Source organism: Symsagittifera roscoffensis, chromosome 2 (assembly GCF_963678635.1).
Source record: "Symsagittifera roscoffensis chromosome 2, txSymRosc1.1, whole genome shotgun sequence".
Taxonomy (NCBI): Eukaryota; Metazoa; Xenacoelomorpha; order Acoela; family Convolutidae; genus Symsagittifera; species Symsagittifera roscoffensis.
The window spans coordinates 18,323,385-18,348,032 of NC_087063.1; the positions used below are offsets into that span (position 1 = coordinate 18,323,385).

Consider the following 24,648-nt stretch of genomic DNA (forward strand, 5'->3'; position numbering starts at 1 on the left):
TTCAAGCATTCGGTCCTTCAAGCATGAGAACCTCCCCCAAAGAATCATCACAATGACAAAGTTAAAACAGTTTTTTCAAAACTGAAATTTAAATGTGGCCGGAAATTGTAAAAGAACCAAGTTGTTTATAATCGATTATTATGGATGAAGTGATATCTAATTTTTCGTTTTCTTATCAACTTTTAATCCATTATAATTGATTATTTTAGAATTTTGTGGAGACCATGAAATTATAGGATAATCGATTATTATCCATGGAACCTCATAGCGGGAACAAGTAATAGATCAAAAATTGAGGGAACATTTAAAAAAACTTTCAGTCGGAAAACTATTTCTAGTCTCAAACAAAAAAATTTCCTGAAAAAGGGTTATAAAGTTCAAGTTTTCATACGATTTTCTTTGCGTATAAAATTATATGAAAATGATTTATACGCAATTTTGGGTCAACCTGGGTCTCTATAACATCAACCCAACAAAAAATCAGGAGGAAACAGCAGATATGTGTGTTTCAGGGGACGAAATGCTAGCTGATAAGAATCTAAGAAAACTATGAAGGACTGAAGAAAACTTCTAGGGTTAAAAAAAATTTCAACCCCCCCTCCCCTCATTTGTGTCAATATGTCCCGTTTTGTGTAAGGCAGCTTATGGTCAGCCGGGATGAGAGCTCTAAAAACTGATACAATGCACATCTTCTTGAACAGGGCAACAGCAATTTTTTCGACTAATACGACTTTAAATTATTTACTTCGTAAACAATTTTTTTCTTTGAGCCACTACAGACTAAAACAATTTTAAATTTATTGAAAACTATATAAATAGCTTCTTACAGAAAAATTACGTTTTAATTAAATTGTTATTAGTGTTTTTCTACTAGTTAGTACTGGTTACTACGCCTGAATGACTACAGATACTTTTTGTATCATAGCGCTCCATTTGTCTTCTATTTGGATCACATTTGCAAATTGAACGAGCTCAAATTGTTTAATTTATGACTATCTCTTTTAATGACGCCCCATGTCTTTTTACAACTACAGGGACCTTTTGGTGGGCTATGAAATAGAATTTATTTCTGCTGGATTTGTTAATCAAACCATACAAATAGACCCCATCCAATGTTGTATGGGAGCATGACCTGTAGTTGTGTCATATAAATTTGCTGAGACATTTTCGCAGTCTTCTTGGTTAATAAAGATCCGCCATTTTTGTCAAAGCAACTTTCCAAAGATCAATAACCGATATTACTGCTTTTATTTTCTGAACCAATTTTGGGCATTTACAGGGCTTAAGAGTTAATGATTCTTTACAGGCGCGGATATAAAATCTTGGGGAAGTGAGGGCAAACTGTCAAAAGCCTTTAGTTTTAGGTCAATCAAATTCAATATCCGAGGTTCTAAAAAACACTAAAAAGACCTTATTTCGCCCACAATTTCTGAATCACAGGCAGGGTCGGATCTAGGATTTTCAGAAAAACGTCGAAAATTTTTTCGACCTTTTTTTTCTGAGCTTTCCCAAATCACTCTGAAGACCCCATTTTGAAAAAATTTTCTAAGCCGCCGGCAAATTTTTGAAAAAAAACCAAAAAAGACGTTTTTGGACATTTTATTGGAAAATTTTGATCCCCACTCAAAATTAGTATATATTGGCACCGAAGGCGCGTTTAGAAAAACTCTAGGATCAGTCAGCCAAAAATGGATATCTCAGAACAGTTCAAAGGGGACTCTTTGGGTTGGCAGGGGGTCAAATCATTGAGACGGGGGGCGTCCGACCAACCCTTCACTACCCTCCTCCCTTAATCCGCTACTGATCACAGGCAGTTTTGTGTAAAAATGATCAAATTTTGTTTGAAGGATTTGACAAAAATATAGATTTTTCTCTGCTCGCGCTCACATAAAAAAATAGTACACAGTAGCTTCGAAGGTACGAAGGCACCTTGTAAAGTTTCGCAATTGGTTGGCCAAAATGGGTGTCTTGAAACCATGCCAAAGGAAAATGCTTTGGTTAGTGAGGGTTTCGGCTCCCTGAGGAAGAGGTGTGCGTGCCACTACCCTAAATCCACCCCTGACTGTTTTTTGAAAGCTATGATTTTTCAACTTGTATTCAAAGATTCAGAGCAGCTTTTACTTATGCATTATTGTTTCAAAGAGAAAACTTGAGCTCTCACAAAAAACGATGCCCATCAAGAAGGCGGGTAAGTTCATATCACCTGAAAAACTCTTCGTCTATAACAGCTATAAATCAGACATTGGCTCACTTGTCAACTTTCGGAGCTCAAATGTCAGCATAAAGACCAGGGGCACACATAAATCAATGCTACATTAAAATCAAAATATCGTACAGATTGTTTCAATTTGAATTATGTTTTTTCTTAAGATCAATAATTAACGAAACTGCCCCATAGCTGAAAGACTTATTCCAAAAGTGTTGTGAAAAGGCTATTTCCCAGCGTGCTTAAAAACTGCAGCAGTAAATCTGGTTCAAACGGAGGTATCTAAACGTAAACCAAAAAACTACAGACCAATTTCAATTTTTTTCTGTTTTGGGTTAAAACTTTGAAAACTAAAACTTTGCTCAGTTGATGCCGTAGTATCAAAAGAATCAGAAAAAATCAACGCAAGTACTTTTCTTGATCGTATTAAGGCTTTCGGAATAGACAATCATATACAGTTTCAGGAAATATGTTACTCTTATGGATTACGTCTTCTAGTTTTTTACATCCTACTTTGACTACAGATTACAGCTTATGTATCTTAGTAAAATAAAATCATCACTGGAAACTTTCCTTTGGAGTGCCTTGGGGCTCAGTTTTAGGTCCACTTCGTTTCACTATTTTTTAAACTAATTTATCCTCACAACAGCAAAATTTCAGACTTTCTTAATGCATTTTTAATTGCAAATTTGTTTTCAGTGTCAAATGAATTATTAGCTCAAAAGCATCACACAACACTCAACGAAATTGCAATTTGGCTGCAAAAAAGATCCTCACTATCAATACCGAAAAAAGCAATAATTTTCAAAAAATTGAAACAGAAATTGATACTCAAACGCGAATAAATCAAGATGAGATCGAAAGCAGAAAATCATTTAGTTACTGATGTCAAAAGGATGTGAAATCATTCTGAAAATGATGTGAATTTTGAGAATCACATTTCTTCTCTCAGGTAAAAATTGAACTAGTTTTGCGGTTGATTCTATTATATGAAAAGTTTTTAAATGAAAAACAGTTGATACATGGCGTATAAAGCAGTTCTAAAACCTAACGTTTCATATGGAGTTTTCATATGTGGTACTGCGAAAAAAAAGTCCTGAAACATTTACATGATGACCTGAAAAAAATGCTCAGAACAATTTTCTTCGAGAGTAAGTTCGTCTCAAAAAGATTAACTCGAGAAACAAACAGAATGTACTTATCTACTGAACTCAATATTTTTGAAATTTCGAAAACGTTTGTTAAAGTAATTCAACAAAACTGCCCAGTAAATACTTTACGCAATGTACTTTTTGAAAAATGCCCAAGTAAAATATACACAAAGAAAAGGCTCAAAAATGTTGCGGCTGATGCAAGTTACAGAACATAGAACTCACCGCAAATATGAATAATAAATTTGCTTTGTTGGGTCTTTAATTATGGAATAAAGCAGGATAAGTTTACCCAGAAAAAGTTCAAAACAGCCTCAAAAAAATCCATCTTTTCTTAGTTAGAGTCATTTTGAACAATGAAGATCTTTCGAACATGATATACAGCTAGGAAATTTAAAATAAATTTTCAACAGGTTTGTTTTCATATTTTTTTAAAAAATTTATTTCTTAAAACAGCTCGCTCTTTTTTGAGTTTTTTTGCGTTGTGGTCGATACCGAGGAAAATTGTAGTTGAGAAATTAGGAGAACGTTTTAACTTTCAGTTCTAATGTTCAATGGTTTCTCATGCGGTTTTGTAACAATTATTACTGATATTCTAGCCTGGAAACAATTTATTATAATTATTATTACAAAAAAAGTAAATATTATTATCTCCAGCCGATATACAGTTGAGTGTCTGAATGACAGTAAATGCTCTTAAGAAATCTCTATTGGGTATCCACAAAAGTAAAATGGCTGCGATAATGAAGGCAGAGCTTAGACATTTATTAGGGTTTGAATAGATCAAGAATACGCATTCACTTCAGTAGAAATAGTACAGGTTTTTGATTTGTCAAAAAATAATACTAATAACTACCAGCGAATTTAGGAAGGGGGTTCGGGGCCAGGGATTCTGATAGCTCCTCTGCGCTTCGCAGGAACCGCAAAAAATCAAAGTTGTTTTGTTTATTTATCTTGTTGCGTAACTTTTTCTTGCAAAAAACTTAAAGGTTATTGCTCCATTTTGTAATCCAAAATTGAGAAAAAAAAGATGATTTGATTTTTTAATGATCAAAGTGGTTTAAGTTGACCTTTTTCTTAATTCTTAATTTTCAGTGGAATCTCAAAATTTTGAAAAAAAATGACCTTAAGCATTATGTTTTTTTTTACATTTCATCTAAGTTACTGCTTATCTGATTGAATAGCAGTTATAAACGACTGATTGAATCTGAATTTTTTTGCACCGTGATAAATTTTGTGTTTATCAGAGGCTTGGAACTTTTGAAACAGTACATGATCGACGCAAATCAGATCATTTACTAATTAAAATCATTAATGCATACCTAAAAGTCTTTTCGAGACATCCGAGAAAGGTTAAAGGTCAATAGGAATATTCAAAATAGTTGCTGAAGTAGGCACTATTGCTCAGTGTTTTTGCATTCAGCATTTTTTACTGTTTTTACAAATAAAAGTTCAGCTAGAAAATAGAAAAGAATTGCTAGTAAAAACAGGAAATCCTGAATGTTCCATGATCTGGTTCGAGCTTGCCAGAATAATATTTTTTTATTTTTTCACCGTCCAGGTATCACAAATTGAAGCCGGAGATACCGAAGTGATACATCTTTTTAAAATGTTATGAATCATTATTTGGTTTGCACCTAAAAATGTTAGCAAAGTTTTCTCAACGCTGAGAAATATCGTTACTAAATTTTCGATTTCTGGTCAAAGTAGAGTGGGGAGTGGACGAATCAAATTTACTTCAAGTAAATGAATTACATTTTTTTAACATCAAGCAAAATACATCCAGCAACGTCGTTAACTTTGGTTTTTCGAAAATTGCGTATTCATCGAAAATTGCGTTCTGATATTTATGATTTAAAATTTTGCTGAAAACCATGAAGTATACAGAAAATTAAAATTCATCCCAGTGTGCAATTATTGAAAATGATGCGTGCCCAACATGAATGAAAAAAGTATTCATTTCAGAACAAAACCCAAAAATTTTCGTTTAATCGGAGTTATCTCAAATTAGTTTAAGGTGAGACAATTCGAGTTTTTTCTGATTTTTTTTGTCAACGCTGAGAAACTAATTTTTTTTTTGAGGTTTTCTCAACGCTGAGAAATATTGTTACTAAATTTTCGATTTCTGGTCAAAGTAGAGTGGGGAGTGGACGAATCAAATTTAATTCAAGTAAATGAATTACATTTTTTAACATCAAGCAAAATACATCAAGCAACGTCGTTAACTTCGGTTTTTCGAAAATTGCGTATCCATCGAAAATTGCGTTCTGATATTTATGATTTAAAAAATTGCTGAAAATCATGAAGTATACAGAAAATTAAAATTCATCCCAGTGTGCAATTATTGAAAATGAAGTCTGCCCAACATGAATGAAAAAAGTATTCATTTCAGAACAAAACCCAAAAATTTTCGTTTAATCGGAGTTATCTCAAATTAGTTTAAGGTGAGACAATTCGAGTTTTTTTCTGATTTTTTTTGCGCCCACAAACGATATCAATTACTGCGTGATATATTTAAATGATGTCTTTTGAGGAATCAAAGGGATCTATTCAAAAAATTACTGGCAAGCAGAATGAATTGCCACCACAGAATTTCTCGCTCTCACTTATTTGGCGATAAAAATAAAAAGACTGCTTGCATCAGGGCGAAGCTTTGAATGTTCTGACTGCCTTATAAGTTTTGTAAAGCCGTTTTTGATTTAAAACATTTGATGAGTTTTTCATAAAAAACGAAACTTTTAATATTTTAAATTTGAGATTTTTATAAAAATTAAACCATATAAAATACAAAGTTATAGATTTTGCTCCTAGTAACATAGCAAATATGACTATTAGCTTGCTTTAACCAATTTGGAACAAATTCTAAGACGGATTAAATTGCCGTACAAATGGCAAATTTTAAGCCTCCATTACTTTACAAAAAATAATCGGAGGTGAAATCTTTTTTTAAATTTTGAGCTCAGCACAACAATACATTCAAGATGATGTATGACAACCCCGTCAAAAATGGAAATTAAAAAGTCGAAATTTGTCTGTAGAACAAAATCACCCTGAGCACAAGTAATTTGTCACTTTCTTCACAAGTCAGAACAATGAAATGCATAGCGCGCAATTGTGTGCCTTAAAATCAAATTTTTTAGGTTCAAAGTCTCAGCGTGTCGATACTTTCGCAAGAAAAAAAAAGATATACTCAGCAATCGCCACCCCGATAGTATCTGCTAAAGAATTGCCACCCATATAATTAAAAGCAGTAAATTAGCACTAGAGCGTTCTATGCAAATTTCAAATTTTGCTGGATTCTGATTGGTCAAAAATTCGACTAACTTAATCTTCTCAACAATTACTCCCCCTCCAAATGCTGAGCAATACAAAAAATGTGATGCAGCATCGTTTGTTGAACAGTCACATTGATTGCAAAAAAAAATAAAATTTCGGAGCCTTCCACTTGCCATGCAATTAAACTGCAAAATCAGTAGCGTGCCGAGAGGGGAAGGTGGGAAGCGTTCGTCTCCCCCCTTAAATCTGGTTGGTTGCCAAATGTTTCCAAAGGATTCAATATCATAAAATTATCGCCTTTGTCGCCAATATAATTAATTTTGAGGGGGACGCAATTTTTTGATCAAATATATTTTACAAGTGCGCAAAACGTCATTTTTTAAATTGTTTTCTTTAAAAAATTGTCTGCAGTGGAGACAAATTTTGACAAAAAGGGTCTTTATTATACTTTCGGTGAGCTCAGAAAATCAAATTGGTCGACCCTAAGAAAAAAGTCGGCAAAGTTCCAATTTTTTAAATTTTTTTCCCCCCTAGAAAAGTTTCTGCGCACCCAACTGAGCAAAATAATGCACAAATACTAACGTTGATGCCACGTTGAACAAATAATTGATTTATGTGAACCCCGGGGCGGATCTAGAAATTTCTAGGCCTTATTTAGTAATTTTGACCAAAAAATTGCATTTTTTCGCGAGCGCTCGCACCTAAAAATTAGTATAAAAAGGCACCGAAGACGCTGTTAAAAACTTTTGCGTTCGTCAGTCAAAAATGGATATCTCAAAATAGTACCAAGAGGACCTTTTGAGTCGGCAGCGGGTCGAATCCCTGATAAGGGGAGCATCCGCATCCCCCCTCCCTAAATCTGCCCCTGTGTGAGCCGGATTGTAGCTTTTCAAACCCATAAGCATTATATTTTGTTTTGAATACTCACGGTGGTCGACAAATATATCGAGTTCGACAAATAGCCAGTCAGTGAGAAAATGGCCTTAGAGTAAAAAAAAGGTCTAAAAGCAGGAACAAGAAAGACAATTAAAAAACTTTAATGGCCAATCGATGAAACAAGTTTTAAAATCGTGAATTTTATCAATAATTTCAATATATATATATATATATATATAACGCCGAAAAAGCTCATAAAGTTTTTGTTTTAGGTTCTCTGAGATTTATGAAATTTATTGCTTATTTATTAACTCATCTGGTAAAATTGCCAATAATATTACTTGTTTTATCAACTCGCTGATGTAATTCAAAACAAACGTTGTTTTGCCGCTCTTAGGCACTTTCTGCTCTCAGACCATTCTGCTTAGTCTGCATGCTTCTCCCTTGACTTACAGAACTCGATAGGACTTTATACTTTTCGCATCTTCCAACCATTAGTGTTGCGACCATTGAAAATGGGGAGGAACTTTGTTTTCGGTTGTGTTTTAGTTTTTTCCCTCGCAAAATCAGCTGCTATAAAAAATCATCGGACTAGGTTGAGTGATATATCATATTAAAGCCCTTTCAGTCGTGATTTGAACGACATTTAAAAGTTACAAAATAGTGTTCTAATTTTGAGCGAGTGAGCAGGCTTACATTTTTTTGTCTAATTTTGAGCGAGTGAGCAGGCTTACATTAACTGATTGAGTTTTTCCTCAATTGAAGTTAGTTTTTGGAGTTTTTGATTTCATCTTACAAATCATAAACTTCACAAATTTTGGCAACAAGTTTTGAAAAATTTCGAAAAACATGAACTGCTTTTAACTAAAATCGAATAAATGTTGGTAATAATTTTTTTATTAACTATAAATTTGAAATTTTGAACTTCATTTTTCCTCATCAAACAGCCAATATTGAATCGTACATTTTTTAGTATTAGAGTGAATAGTATGATTAATAAGGTTGTCTAACGAATAAATTAATAAGATTCCGAGAACGGGATTATACACCCGCTTTAATTATTCACGCTGATATGTTTTAATTATTCACGCATTTTTTATTTCAGCTAAGGAAGCCGATGTTTTCATTGGGGTTTAGGAAAGTTTCGATGACGAAAATGCTCAGAATCAAAAAAAATAATTTTATCAATAATTTCAATATATATATATATATATATATAACGCCGAAAAAGCTCATAAAGTTTTTGTTTTAGGTTCTCTGAGATTTATGAAATTTATTGCTTATTTATTAACTCATCTGGTAAAATTGCCAATAATATTACTTGTTTTATCAACTCGCTGATGTAATTCAAAACAAACGTTGTTTTGCCGCTCTTAGGCACTTTCTGCTCTCAGACCATTCTGCTTAGTCTGCATGCTTCTCCCTTGACTTACAGAACTCGATAGGACTTTATACTTTTCGCATCTTCCAACCATTAGTGTTGCGACCATTGAAAATGGGGAGGAACTTTGTTTTCGGTTGTGTTTTAGTTTTTTCCCTCGCAAAATCAGCTGCTATAAAAAATCATCGGACTAGGTTGAGTGATATATCATATTAAAGCCCTTTCAGTCGTGATTTGAACGACATTTAAAAGTTACAAAATAGTGTTCTAATTTTGAGCGAGTGAGCAGGCTTACATTTTTTTGTCTAATTTTGAGCGAGTGAGCAGGCTTACATTAACTGATTGAGTTTTTCCTCAATTGAAGTTAGTTTTTGGAGTTTTTGATTTCATCTTACAAATCATAAACTTCACAAATTTTGGCAACAAGTTTTGAAAAATTTCGAAAAACATGAACTGCTTTTAACTAAAATCGAATAAATGTTGGTAATAATTTTTTTATTAACTATAAATTTGAAATTTTGAACTTCATTTTTCCTCATCAAACAGCCAATATTGAATCGTACATTTTTTAGTATTAGAGTGAATAGTATGATTAATAAGGTTGTCTAACGAATAAATTAATAAGATTCCGAGAACGGGATTATACACCCGCTTTAATTATTCACGCTGATATGTTTTAATTATTCACGCATTTTTTATTTCAGCTAAGGAAGCCGATGTTTTCATTGGGGTTTAGGAAAGTTTCGATGACGAAAATGCTCAGAATCAAAAAAAATACTCAAGTTCACTTATTTTTGATTAATGTTGGGAAATAAGAGTTGCGTCAACCGTCTCAATTTGTTTGCAAGAACTTACGTCACTTTTAGATTAAGTTCATTGACGCAATAAGTAACACAAAATTCTAATTAATTTACTCAAGTTCATATTAAAATAACTAACAAATCGTATTTGGGCGAAGACTTGAATACTCCAATTGCCCTGTAACCTATAAGAAAAAATTTTTGCTCTAACTTTTTTAGAAATTGAAGAAATTAACAAAAGAATAGCGATGAATTTTTTTAAGCTACCTGATGATTCCAAGTTTCGACGGAATATTTGTGTTCGATGAGGAAAGTGAAGTGCTTAAGGACTAGTAAAGTGGGAAAAGTGATGTATTTAGGGATTTGTAACGTTTAATTAATAAAAATAGCTTGCGTCAAGTCAATTTGGAAAGCTTTCCTGTGTTAAAAGCACGAAATCTATTATGAAATCAATACCTGTCAGATGGCAATAAATTTTTTTTTTTCAAAAATGGCTAGTTAAGTGATCAAATTTGGTCTGGGAAAAACATCGAGCACAAATATTCCATCGAAACTCGGAACGAATTTAAGAATGTGGTGTTACTAACTAAATCATGCAACTAACTGTTTAAAAAAACTACTCCAAATACAGCAAATTAAGTGTAGAAATTGATTTTCAAAACCCTTCTCTAAAAGAATGAACCCATTGCTTTTTTTCTGTTTTCTGGCGTAGGTTTAACTCCCAAAAATGATTATAAAAATCAATTCAAGTTTTTTGACGCAAATTTAACTTACTGATTTTAAATTTTTTGATACAAATTGTAAAAAAAAATAAAGGTGGATTTATTGATTCAGTACTCCAATTTCATATGATTTGATTGCAAATAAGGGCTGAAAAATACATTAATCATGATTACTTATCTTGATTGCTAAATTATGAGTAAAGAACAGCGCTGAGAGTTCAGGCCGAGTTCTTAAGCTAAAATTGTTTTTATGTCTGCAGATACGACATTACTCGACGAGGCCGTTATTTATGGTAAGTTGGGTACTAAATCTGTGTTCTTATTTTGAGTGTCTATAATCGCTTGTGTTTTGAGAGTTCAACTTTCACGTGTTTCTTTCATGTCACTTTTGTGTGTTTGTTAATTTTTCTAGGCATTATCCGCAGGCAGGGTGGATCTCGGATTTTCTCGTGGGGGGGGGGGGGGGGGTGGATTTACAAAAAATTTTCAAAAATTTTGTTGACCTTTTTTTTAGGTCGACCAAATTCATTTTCCGAGCGCTCCTTAATCACTGAAAAGACCTTCTTGCGGTCAAAGAAAAATGGGCCAAAAAAGGCGCTCCCCCTTCAAAAAAGTATTTTTGGCGTCAAAGGTGCCTTTGAAAAAATTTAAGGGTCTGCCAGCCAAAAATGGAGGTTCTAAAATAGCACCAAAGGGGGGACCTTGTGGATAGTCAGCGGGTCGAATCCCTGAGGAAAAAAGCGTCCGTCCCCCGCCCCCTCCCCCCTCTCCAAACCCCTGAACTCGCTACTGCCTACAGGGCGTATATAGGATTTTCTCGGGCGGGGACTTTCAAGAAGTTGCGGTTTTTTTGTAGGTGGAACAAATTGGTTTTCTGGGTTCTCTCTGAACACTACAAAAATCCTATTTTGACAAAATTTTCTGCGCTGTTTTTGGACACTGTTTTGAAAGTTTTGACGGAAAAATGCCGCATTTTTTGGCGGATGCTTCTACTCAAAATTAGTTTTTATTGGCGCCGGGGGCAATACAGAAAAACTTTAGAGATGGTTGGCCGAAAATGGATGTCATACAGTAATAATAAAGGGAGACCCTTAGGTTAGTGTGAGGGGGTCAAACTCCTGAGGGGAAGAGGGCGTTATCTGTCTTTGTTTTCTAACCTGAATTTATGATGACCAATTTCCAGATTTTAAGAAAATCATTCAGAAAGAAGCCGAGACAAATAAGCGGGTCAGAGTTTTATTTTGAGAAAAAGCCAGACTATCAAGATAAAAGGTGTTTTTGAATAAGGTATAACCATCTCTTCTAAGAATAACGTCCAAACTTTGCTGGAATTCCGCAGCTCTTATTTCATATGTGAAGGTATTAATCGGGCATCATAAGAGCGAGACAAAACAAAAAACTGGCATTAGATATGTCAGCAAAACTGGCACACTGCTCCAACCGCTTTAAGAGAAAGAACAGCTGCCAGTTATAAAAAAAAATTACCCATTCCAGCTAACTTTGCCAAGAATTGATTTTAAAAATTTTGTTTTTCCTGGCCTTAGCTTAAAGTAACTTAATATAAAAAAACTTTAGATAAATACATTTCAATAGTTGCTCAAAGTCTTACAAGTTTTCTCAAAAGCAAAAAAAATTTAGATCAAATCTAGACTGCAGGAAAATTTGAATCAAAAGTTTAGATTTTTTGCAAAACTTGCATTACAATTTTACACTATAAGTTGGCATTTTTTGGCTCTGTGTAGTCCTTTAAAAATACGCTGAAAGTATCGGGTCAATTACCCAGTTAACTTTGGCACCTTTCATCGATAAGTTTAAGCTGAAACTATCGGATCAATTAACAATTACTATACAAAATTAAGGATAGCTGGTTACTGTGAAAATAGCACAGATTATTCCGACCATAGTCTTGCATAAATACAACAAATTTTTTTTTTACAAATTAGTGTCGTTTTTTTGGCGTGGCTGTAATAAAGAGCAGAACGAAACACTAGAGATTAAGCATATTTGGCAGTCATACTAAAATAAGCAAATCGAATTACATTTTTTGTAGAAAAATGACTAAAAAAGCACACAAAAAAAATCATAAGAAAAATTATGAAACATTTTCTCAATTTTTTTTTGCAGTTTTTTGAACTTTCGATATTTTGATTCCACGTAACTAGCCTTACTCGAGTAATTTTAAGTTATACGTTTTTAATTAAGCTTTTGTGAGCTTTTAAATCATTGAAATCAGCGAATGTAAGCGTGCTCGCTGGCTTTTATTTGTTCGAATCAAGACGAAAAATCAAAATCTTCAAACCAGTTGTCCTCATCACTGGGAAATTTGTTTGAAGTTTTTTGAATCTCTGAGCCCAAAGTAAGCAAAACAAATTGAGCCGTTTTGATTTGAGTAAAATTCTAAGCGGATTTTGCTTTCATCCCTTCTTGCCTTAAGTCAATCCGTTTTGTCTGACAACTCAAACCAACTCGTTAGCACAGAAGATTAAAACCACAATTATTTCTGCCTCGCTTTGGTTCTGAGGTATATCGGTCTTGGGTAGCTGGCTGATTGACAACGTTTCATTTCATACATAAGATAACCGTAAGTTTCGGAGATTACAAGTCAACAAAGAATAACGAACTGCCATAAATTTTGGTATTTCAGAGCAAAATCCACTGTGATAAATTACGCCAAATGAAAACATTGATAAATGAAATTTCCGCCTCAAAAACCTGTGAACTTTGTTTCGATCTTTCAGTTTTCGACTTTTCTCACACACTGCTTTTCGTTCACCAGAAAATTCATTAGTTACTACCTTGGTTTTTCTATCTATGAATTCTAGTGAGAATAAAATGGCTTCAATTTCCGTAATTTTTTCGACACAAATAGCAAAAACGGTTTTAATATGCTATACCAATCATTCTTCCTGGTGTTTAATTGTGAAATGCGATACCTGGCTTTGCGCAGATAAAATTAAAAGAAAACAAAACATAAGTTACTCTGCCCAATAAATGCAACAAAGTAAAAAGATTCACGAAACTTTATTTACAATGTCGAAGACACACGTACGCGCTTTTCAGCGAATTTAATCTTTGTTTTCTTTATTTCTTTTCTCTCGCTGTGGTTTTTATTTTTTCATTTTTTCTTTCCTTGAGTTACCTTTTTTAAATAAACAACTTAACTTAACAACAAGATGCTCTATTTAATTTCTTTATTTCTTTTCTCTTGCTGTGATTTTTATTTTTTTTTATTTTTTCTTTCCTTGAGGAAACTTTTTAAAAAAAAACAACTTAACTTAACAATAAGATGCTGTCTTTATTTTTTTTACTTCTTATCTCTCGCTGTAGAAGAAAAGGAATAAAATAGCACGTTTAATTCAGGTTTCCTATTCAGCTTTGATCGCCGGGACTCAAAGACAATCGGAATGAGACAAGGGCCTTAAGAGAGATGAATGAAAATGATTAAAGAGTAGTTGAGGATTTCGAGCTCACTTTACCATGCAACTTCTTTCCATTTTCCCTAGCAAGAAAAGGGCTAAATTAGCGGTCGGAGGCGAAAAGTGGAAAGTGATTGCATCTTTACCCTCTCAAATATTCTGATTGTCGCAACAAACCGAGGGAGCAGAAGATTGCACTAAACCGAACCAATAATTAGCAAACGAGAGAGTTTTTTTAGATTTTTACATTTAAACGACATTTTTTACAGTTTTATTTCATTTGGATTTTTAGTCTTTATTGATTAAAATGGTTTTTCTTGTTTGGTTAACTTTGTCCAAATGACACGCAAGAATACATTTGTATAACACACCTTCGAGGTTAACCATTCTCCCAACCTTTTTTTTTCAACTCTTTATTATATTTTACTGCATCCCTTTTACTCCTGTTTATTTAGCCCATATTGTGGCAAGGAAAAAGCCGTGAATTCGATCGAATATATATTTCACCCGCAGCCCAAAACAAACAAGCCATAAAGCACCAACACACTTTCAAATTTTCATTCTGCTCTCCAAGCATTACTAGCAAAACACCTGAAACAAAATACAACATTAGCATACGTTTTTTATAAAATCACTTTTATGGTGAAAGCGGCGCTAACGTGCTCACAGCTCTATACCATTTTCTGTCATTCGCGTACCAATAATTAATCTTTAATGTTAATGTGCAACTTACTATAGCTAAAAACAAACAACAACAGCATTAAATTTTCATATTTTGCAAACATTCAGGCCATTAATTTAATGTTCGTACTGAATATTTTGCTGGAATTTTTAACTCTCAATTCAAAAATGATTTAGTGGCTCCATTTGGTCATAAAAAAGGCTGATGAAGCGATTTTTCCCTGAATTATCTCATTAAGTGTACGTGACAGAATCATAAAACTGCAAAAATTTGTCTATTTAAGACTCTTACTTAGATATCGTAATTGTTGTTACTTAGTCTACATATACCTTCTTCATATGTAAAACCTGTGCCCATTTTTCGAATTATTAAAAACTCATCGATCACAGACAAAAACTTGAATTCTAAGATCCCTTAATTTCTCACTACTGTTTATCCCTTCACCTTTTGCGACCGCCCTCCTCGACTCTGTTTCTGGTTCCTGTTTTTGATTGAGAGTGATTGGAGTAGCGCCATTTCCTTCTTTCTTAATCTTTCTAGCTAACTTAATTTTACGTTACTTACTGTCTTAGTGTTGAGCCATACTTAATAAAAGTCCGCCAGGAAGCGCCTCCCTTCAATCACAAATCTTTAGCTAAGACTCTACCACGCTATACACTACAAACAGCTGACCGTAGCTTTCCTGATTAAACTTACCATTTAAGTAAATCTTCAACTTTTTTACTTCATTAGTTAAGTGGAAGCTAATTACTTTTTAAATTGGTGAGTTATCTCATAACTGTTTGAGTGGTTATAAGTATGGCTACGGCTGGTGCAAGTACCAGTAGTAAAGGGGGGTTGCCACTTCCCTCCTCCCCTTCCTCCTCCGCCCCCTCCTCCTCTATCGGGCAGGGGGCTTCCTCGGGAGCCACAACTACTAAGGTGATCAAAGTGACAGGGGGTGGGAGTGGGAGCCATTACTATGGACCCTGGCTGATTGAACCCGCAGATTGTTCCGACTCCTTTTTAGACGGCGAGACAGCTGTGAAGAATCTCACAGACGAACAGATCGAGGAATTCCGCAAGGCATTCAAGTGAGTAGCTAATATATATTTAACCCGGGCGGATTCGACCCTCGCCAATCAAAGGATATTTTTTTATCCAATTTTTCGGCCGACTAAACCTCAAATTTTTCAAGAGGTGCATTTGGAGCTAATTTATACTAATTTTGAAGGGGATCCGAAAAAACCGCGATATTGTTTTTTTTTTTCAAAAAATTTCCCTGCGGCGGAGAACCTTTTGTCAAAATTGGGTCTGTATAGTGTTCTGGGAGTGGTCATAATCCGCCACCCCCTCGAGAAAATCTTAGATTCGGTCCTGTTCCTGTATATATTACAATTTCAAAGTTCTGTATATATATTGCAATCTCAAAGTTCGGTCCTGTATATATTACACAAATAAATTTTTTTTTTAAATGCTGGAGAAATTTTACCCACGACTGGAGAAGAGTTTTTTTGAGTGCAATCAAACACTTCCCGATTCAAACAATTCCCTATTCAGACTAATGGATGTCACCAAATAGTACAGAAAGAACATGGTGATCAAGTGAAGAATTCCTAAGAGTGAGAGGGTCTTGTTTGGGGAACGAAATTTTGTTGTTTCATGTTTTTTTTGCTAGCTTAAGTCTAGAGCATCTACAAATATTATCAACCCAAATTGCGAAGAAAATTTCAGTTTTAGACAATTTAGGTTGACGCGGTTGGTGCTTCTCTAAAAGGCTGCTTTGGGTTCGCTCCATAATCCAGCGTTCATTCCATACTTAATTTAAAACTACTGTTTTCTTGGAGTCCTTACAAAAGTTTGGGTACAATCCGGCAGCAAACTGACACAAATCTACTGATTTGTTTTAACTGGAACTAACCAAACGTAACTAAATATTGCACGCTTCGCTTAAGCAACAGATCTGTTTGAAGTTTCCTTGAGTATACTTCATACTTTTACTTTGGTTGAAGGCTTCAATTCACGCCGAGTTTTCTGTGGAATGGAAAAATTTGGGTGAGTCAACGTAAAATTTTCTCAACTCTAAAGCTTTTTGACTAATTTTTTAAGTTACTGATGTGAGAAAAAAAATAGTTAAATCAAAAACCAATAGCCACTGCGACGATACTGTTCCATTCAATACAGTGATTAAGATAAAGCTGCCTGCATATAATCTGCTGTTTATCAAATTTTTATCAAATTTATCTAGTATTTATCAAACTTTTTTTCCACCTTTTGCCTTTTGAATTTGTCTTCCAAAAGTTAAAATGTTGTAGATTCGAATATCACTTGTCCTTGCAACACAAAGAATGCGTGGCTAAAAGTTTGCCCTGAGCTCCAAACTTTTGGCTCCCCTACGATTACAGCAAAAAAAAGAAGAAAACAAAATGGAAAAAAATTTAAAAACCAGCGAGCAATTTTAAGTCTAGTAGAAATAAGTCTGTTTTTTTTCTGGATATTCAATGGTGAATAAAAATCTTATCTGTGGAAGATGGTGAACGATTGAAGTCTTTTTCAGAAAATTTTTAACCAGATTTTGTTTTACAGAAAAAATTTGGTTGCTTAAAAATTGTTGAAAATCTGGTTTCAATATTCTTCTTATGATTTTTTTTTCGCAAAGTAGCTTTCGTTTTGCTGAAACAAAAAACGATTCTTCAAAAACTGGGCGCAGAGTTTGTATCGCTAAGGTCAGACAGATTAGTTAAGCAAAATTATCTGCTGGAGGTCAACTAGTCCAAGCTGATTAAACTGAGACACAGTCCCCTAGTGAACACAAATTTAAAAAATGATCAATAATAATTCAGTGATGCTTAGTTTGTCATGTCATTTTATACACTTTACCAGCTTTTTATTCCTTGATGTTCTAACTCTGAGTCTTAACAAGTTATGAGCCCAGATTTCTATTTTTTCTTGTTTTAAATTTCTGTCAAAATTTTGCGTGGTCGACAAACTTTGTGGTGCTGATGCACACAAAGCGCCTGTTCAGGAGAATAACAGGCGTGATGATTCGCCAGAGGCTGAGCCTACTCTCTTCGAGAATCCAATCCTGATCAGCAGGCAGCCTATGACACCAGGATGCACGTGGAAGCAGTGTTGGTGCAGCAGAAGGAAGACAATCGAAACAGTGATACTCCACATGGGTCTTGTGCTTAAGAACCCAATTTTCATGTACATAAAGAACGACAGCGTGAGAACAGACGGCAATGGCGATGTGACGCAAGCCTGGAAGCTGCATCAATAGAAGTTTTGCAGTGTAGAAAAGCTAACGCTAGCTAGTCTAGGAGGTCAGCCTGTGAAGCTACGTCTGGAATCAGCGTAGGATTTCGATGATTGGTTTGTTCGCAGCCAAGAGTTGATGACTCGGTTGAACAAAATTGGAGAGGAAATGATGGACACACTTCAAAACTATTGTGATCAATGGGCTGGCTTACGGCAATGAGCATTTTGTTATGCAGGGGAACTTTCAGCAAACCAAGATGTTTTCAGAGCTTATAAACAGATTGACTGTCTGTGATGACTCGGACAAGGCTCGATGTGGAAAGGGGTCTGGACGTGGTCACATAGTCATGCAAATTGAGGAAATGAAGAAAATAGTGTCAAGTAATGGATGTTCAAAAAAGAGTATCATAAAGAATTATGTCTAGAGACTGCTTATCTAGAAATCGCAGTGGGTTGTCAAGTTCTCTATGCAGCTAATCGAACAAAGCAGCTTCAATGAGGAGCAACTTCAATGAGGAAGACCACCTCATTGTAGATACAGGGTGCTCTGATCATATGGCGCGCGAGAAGACTGCTTTTACTGGCTTTGAAACCTGGCACAGAAGGACAACTGTAGCGAACATCATCGGCGCGTTGCCAAGGATTGCGGACAGGGGATCACTGGATGTCGATATCACACACTGCCAAGATGCTGTGGGGAGCTATTTTTTCTACGACGTGCTATCTGTGACAAGCTGCAATGTGAGCTTGATAAGTATGTACTCAGCGGTGACTAGAGGGTCGCGCTTCAGCTTTACCACAGATACCTCAATTGTACTGGCGTTGATGTTGGACAGCTACCTGTGAAGCAGCGAGGTAAGCTTTATTTCAGGAGCAAGTTCAGGCAACCGATGACTCTAGTCAAGAAGACAAATGGGTTGACCAGTGATGCAATGCTGTGGCACCGACAACTTGGCCACCTTGTCAACGAGCAGGAGCTTGCGTAACTTCAAAAAATTGTCCTGCAAGATGATTCCTCCAAGATACAGGAAGCAACATTGTCAAACAAAACCTACAGTAGAGCATCAACAGCGAGCAACGGGTTTTCAATGACATCCAGAGATATTTTTAGTACCGATCTTGCGTGAGATACGCTATGCCTTGAGCTTCATCGACGTCTTGAGTCGGCTGGCCATGGTCAATTACCTGGTTAAGAAGAGTGATGCTCAACTGAAGTTTCAAGAGTTTGTGGCTGAACATGATGGGCCAAAGAGCCTCCATACTGACAATTGAGTAGAGTATTAGTCAGTCAAAAGTGATTAAAAGACTTTCTCTAGATTTCCAGGAGTTTAAAGTGCCCAATACTCCTAATCAGAACGGGGTAGCAGAGAGATCTACAACAGAATGATCGCCGAGATGAAACGATATCTGCTGGTTGAAGCAAAGCCACCGAATACGTTCTGAGTCTAAACTATATCGACAAATGTAAGGGTTTGTAGCATGTGTCGCACGTCCAGTAATGGGAAGCGCTGTTCACTGATGGAGACGAACCAAGGAAAACCATCAAAAAAGAACTTTTTGCGTGCGTTCAGTTGCTTGTCGTACTATCAGGAACGAGGCAACAGACGGAAACTGAACACAAACGGCAAGAAAAGCAATTTCATCTGCTAAGACGATGAGAGCAAAGCCTACTTCTTCATGATTTTAGAAACAAGACCAGTGGCACGAGCAAGAAAGATGACATTCAATGAGGACATTATTTCAGGTTGAATTCTAATTCAATAGAATTCAAGTTCAATTACAATCGATACAATAAGATTCAATAATAATGTAGTTCCTGCGAATTGCAGAGGATCTATCAGCAGCCTTTATTTTTCCTGTCGAGGGTAGTCCTTTTGTGTTATCTCCCAACATTCCTGAATGGGTTATTTTGTTGAGCAAAGCTCTTTTTTTGCTACTCAAGACCGTTTTTTTGCGTCTAGAACTTTCACATGGTACCACTATTGCAGCCAATTTTCGGCAGGAGAGCTCGTCCTCACACGCTATCATTGCTATGGCATGAGATCGAATACACGATCTGACGATTTCAAGGTACCACTATGGTAATTGCCTCTTAATAGATGTCCTTAAGGGATCATTAAAAAAATTATTTCGGCAAAAGTTAAAACTGCTGTCGGTTTATTCCTTATTATGAAAATCCGAAGAATGATCTACAATAACGTGGCGTACATTTCAGTTATTGGCGCTCGATTTTTGATGCTTCACGTCATCGCAAACATAAATGAACTCCTCGCTATAGGTTCACTTATTTGGGAAACAAAGTTTGCAGAATAAGCCAAAAACGTTTCATATTACATCAATTAGGAATACAAATTTTCAAAATCAGTTTTCTGCAAATTTTTCTCATCTTTCTCATCTTCTCCACTCAATTTTTTCATCTTTGATTTGATTTCATTATAAAACTGATAATTAACTTAAGTAGACAGTAACCCAATTAATTCATAGAAACGTTTCAAATTTTACCTGACTTTTTTGCAGACAGAATTTTTATGATTACTATCATCAGAAAAATACAGCGACTGTTTGCTAAAATGCTTCATATCTCTTTTCTTGAGCTCAGCGTGTTATCTAACAATTTTTAACTTTTTAACTAACAATGTTTGACAAAACTGTCCATGCCATCTGCAGAATACTAAAACCTTTAGCTCAAAGCCGAAAAGAGTTTTACACGCGGTCAGTATCCGTCAAATTACAGGAGTCTGAAAATTGAAAGTTCAGAATAAATATTGTTAGCAATTTTTCTGAAGAATGAAAAGTGTCAATCCGGCTCACAGATGATTTTATGGTTGCATGCATCGCACCAGGCTCTAAATTTTTTTTTTTCGTTTTTGAACAAATTTGTATTTTATTTTTATCTCAAGCTAATATGTAACTTTAATAATCAAAATCATTTGAACATCTTAATTCCAACGTAGATCCAAAGTTGTAGCATATCCAACAATTAAACATAGCCTTGAGCTTACGCCAGAAAGTTTAAATCATGTCACAGTGACTTGTAGGGATTTCCTGTGTTTCCTCTATTGATTTAAAATTCCAGGGCTGGTTTTTTAGTTATTTTACTGAGAACCAGTCCTGGACTGCCAGATTTTTCTTGGTGAATTTTGAAATTTTCAATTGCTTCGAAGCTTGTTAGCAAAAAAAAACGAAACAAGGATCTAAAAACCCACATACAGAGTGACAAGAACCTCACAAATAAATTGTCTGGGATAGTTACCATCGAAATTAAATTTTTAAAGTTCCAGCAGATTTATAATGAAAAAAAAAACGTAACAATTTGTAAGTGATTAGATACCGGAAAAACTCTACGTTTGAATGTTTTGAGCAGTTTTTTGACAGTTTATTTGACAACTTCAAAACTTTAAAGTGATCTTCGTCATTAAAATACTCATTGATTCATCGATTCGCACAATAATCCGCCACCCCCTCGAGAAAAACTTAGATTCGGTCCTGTATATATTACTATTTCAAAGTTTTATAACACAGTCTGGAGTGTGGGGAGATAATACAAATGGACTATCCTCGACAGGATTGTTAAGGCCGACTGATAGCTCCTCTGCGAATCACAGGAACTACATTATTATGATTATTATTTATTCCTTAGCACCGCTGTGTTACGGTCTCAAAGCAGGTTCATTTGAGTTGTAGTGTTTTTTGTAATTTTTGTAACTTTCATCGCATTGACAGGCTTAAGTTTTGGAGATAACAAAACCGTGCTTTTAAGCATATTCGCATATTTGCATTTTATATAGTATTTTTACAGTTTCATAGACATTGACTCATGATTACGTATAAAATCGAATTGCATTGAAAGTCGAGTTTTTTTTTAATCAAAAACCGTTTTTCATTTTCACAAAGGGAGTCTGGTTTTGTTTTTGTTTTTGCCGAAACAGTTACCTTAAAAACATGCCGTTCCTATCAAGTTTTTTAGCATAATGATTTTGTTTCACGCTACAGTGAAACATTTTAGTAATTTTTTTCTGTGTCGAGGAAAATCATTTGAAGTTTTTTCATCTCAGACCAATAAATTGCAGGGAATGGATGAAGAAATGAGTTTACGTTATGTTACTCATTTCTTTAAGATGTTTATTCTGGTGAAGTAAATTGTTTTCGATTATCTAAGCTATTAATTACGAATATACATTACGATGATCTTCGACGAGCCCTTTCCCTAACAGCGAAAAAAAAAACACTTTCAAAAAAATAAACGTTTTTTTTCGAAATCAATTTAACTCCCTTGACTGATTGGCTATGCCTTGTTTGTTCTGTTATATGAGTGTGTGGCGTTCGTTCGTGCATGCATGCAATGTGTTGTGCCGTGTTTAGGATCTTCGATAAGGACGGGGATGGGAATGTCTCGACTGATGAGCTGGGCAAAGTGATGCGGGAACTGGGCCAGAACCCCTCCGAGGATGAACTGCAGGAGATGATCGAGGAAATCGACAAGGACGGTCAGTATAATCATCATTATCGATATCAGTAATAATTACCAAACCTCCAACAGCAATAACACCTGTAGAGGACATATGATAGTGGTTTACGTTTCCAACATTTCAAGTTATATTTTCGACGCAAGATCCCCATCAATCTCATTGCATATTAGCACGAAAATGAAAAGTTGAAGCTTATTAGCGCCAAAAGCCTCCGGTTCGTTTGGTCGTTGGTCACAAAAATGTCGTAGTTCAAAAGAGTTCACAGTTTTTATCGGCCGTGAAGCGGTAAAAGTACCGACAATTCATTTTTGCAAGCCGATTTGAATGTTTGTTGGAGGATAAAATTTGCATGGAAACGCTCCATTGGGGCGGACTTTAAAAACTTCCTGATAAACTACGAAAAAATGATTCAAAAAAACTTCTTGGAATATGTGTTGTGGTTGCGAGCAAGAAAAAGAGGCTATTCTCTAGGCAGAGGGACTCAAAAACTAAACTGTTTATGATTGAGATGTACTTGCCACATGCTTTTTCAGGTTTTTGATTATTATGACCACTGATTGGCTAATGTAACTTTTTGACATTAGAGCCTTCTATCACGAGTAATTCTCCCATGTTCATTGCTGTTTGTTTAGGCAATGGGGAGATTGACTTTGATGAGTTCCTGGAGATGATGGCGAAGCAGATGAACGGACCCTCTCTGGACCAGGAGATAGAAGAGGCTTGGAAGCTGTTCAACACACAACAACTGCCCACCATCACCAAACAACACATCAGGAAAGCACAAACAAAACAAATAAATAATATACAAGCTAACAAAAACTACGAAATTTAAAAGAATAAGGCGCTTATTGCATATGTGTCTAAAATTTTTCATAAGGCGCCTCTAGCATCAATATATTTTGCCTATCAGAGAGCCGAAAAAAAACTATTTCAACGGCCTCTTTGGCTCAAATTTTTACGGCGCTACGATATGTTGGACTACAATTGGTCTTTTTGGTCGTTCCAGGACAGCTCAGAACCAGTATTTGATCCATAGCAGATAGCAGAGATCGAAAAATAATTCTACGATTTTTTTGAAAATCTTCACACCCTCGAAAAAAGCCTTGCCCCCCCACACACACACTCACAAACCGTTATATATTTATTACCACTTAACAGATTTGAGGCCACTGATCAGTTTTAAAAAAATAGCTGAACAATTTCAAATCATGGGAGTCCGCTCAATACTCGTTTTTATTGCCGAATACAATGGTAATGCTGTTTGTCTTTTTTGATGCAGGAGAGTGATGGAGCGTCTGACCGATTACATGACAAATGAGGACCTCGAGGTCATTCTGGGTCACGTGGAAGTGGACGGAGAGGACCAGATCACATTCGAGGCCTTCTCCAACATGATGAAAAGCAACCCCCTCGAACCCCAACAACAACAACCACAACAACAAACAAGCAGTGCAACCACCACAGCCTCCACATAGAGAGGCCAAATCTCGACAGTTCCCAAAATTGGAAGCCTTGTTGCAACTGAGAAAATATCAAAAACTTATAGAAATTTCACGACAGGTTACGCATATTTGCAGTCATGCTTCAGCTATTTTTTTTATTCAGTTTCTTTAATTTCAATTTAGATTTTTTTAATGAATTTATTGATTATGATTGTCAGAACTATGCTGTACGCATCATAACGAATCAAAATGTTTAAAGAATGGCAGTTTAATTGTTAAGCAAACAGTTTCAGCCATGTTTCAGAACTTCCAGAGAAATGAGTTTTTGGGTTGTCAACTTATCACTGATTGATCGAAAATTATTTGTTTGAAAATAAAAACGTATTTCATTCTTTCTTCCTCTCTACTTCCTGTTAATTTTCTGAATTGAATTTTGTGCTAGCCATTGAATTTTCTCAAAAAAAACTGAATTTTTCAAGACGAAACCAATCGCAAGCTTTTATGAGAAAAATCGTATTTAGGGCCAATAGTAAGAAACAATTCACCATAAAACTTATACAAAATATATACAATAGTTATACGCAGTTCCAGGGGCGGATCTAGGATTTTCTCGAGGGAGGGGGGGGGCAGATTTTCAAAATTTTGTTGACCTTTTGTTTTCTAGGTCAATCAAATTGATTTTCCGAGCTCTCCCCAAGCACGAAGAAGAAGAAATTTTCTGCGAAATTTTCAGCGCCGCAAGCAAAAATTTGAGAAACAGGCCAAAAAAGCGTTTTTATGCAATTTTTAAAATTTTGACACAAAAAATTGCGTTTTCATTTGGCGCGCGCGTCCTCCCTTGAAAATTAGTGTATATTGGCGCCACAGGCGCATTTAGAAAAATTTTAGGGTCCATCAGCCAAAAGTGGATATCTCAAAACAGTACAAAGTTTGGGTCGGCAGGTATTCAAATCCCTAAAGAAGGCGTCCACCCCCTCCGTCTCCCCCTAA

The 24,648-nt window shown here is 35.4% G+C and overlaps 2 protein-coding genes across 9 annotated transcripts in view; one reads left to right on the forward strand and one right to left on the reverse strand.

The window, feature by feature from the left end:
* LOC134839469 (neo-calmodulin-like) overlaps positions 1-24,092 on the forward strand; it is a 41,960-nt gene extending 17,868 nt beyond the window's left edge. For 3 of the 8 annotated variants that reach the window (XM_063855031.1, XM_063855032.1, XM_063855033.1), the window contains exons 3-7: positions 10,673-10,705; positions 15,520-15,583; positions 22,110-22,234; positions 22,849-22,987; positions 23,493-24,090. In XM_063855031.1, the coding sequence (XP_063711101.1) occupies positions 10,673-10,705; positions 15,520-15,583; positions 22,110-22,234; positions 22,849-22,987; positions 23,493-23,691 (560 nt within the window). In that variant the 3' untranslated portion in view covers positions 23,692-24,090. Of the gene's footprint in view, positions 1-1,938; positions 2,189-10,672; positions 10,706-15,519; positions 15,584-22,109; positions 22,235-22,848; positions 22,988-23,492 lie in introns of those variants that run through there. The other 5 variants (XM_063855036.1, XM_063855035.1, XM_063855034.1 and 2 more) reach the window with 4 other exon arrangements.
* Positions 1-24,648, reverse strand: part of LOC134840599 (F-box/LRR-repeat protein 2-like) — a 382,029-nt gene that overhangs the window by 151,826 nt on the left and 205,555 nt on the right. The window lies entirely within an intron of this gene.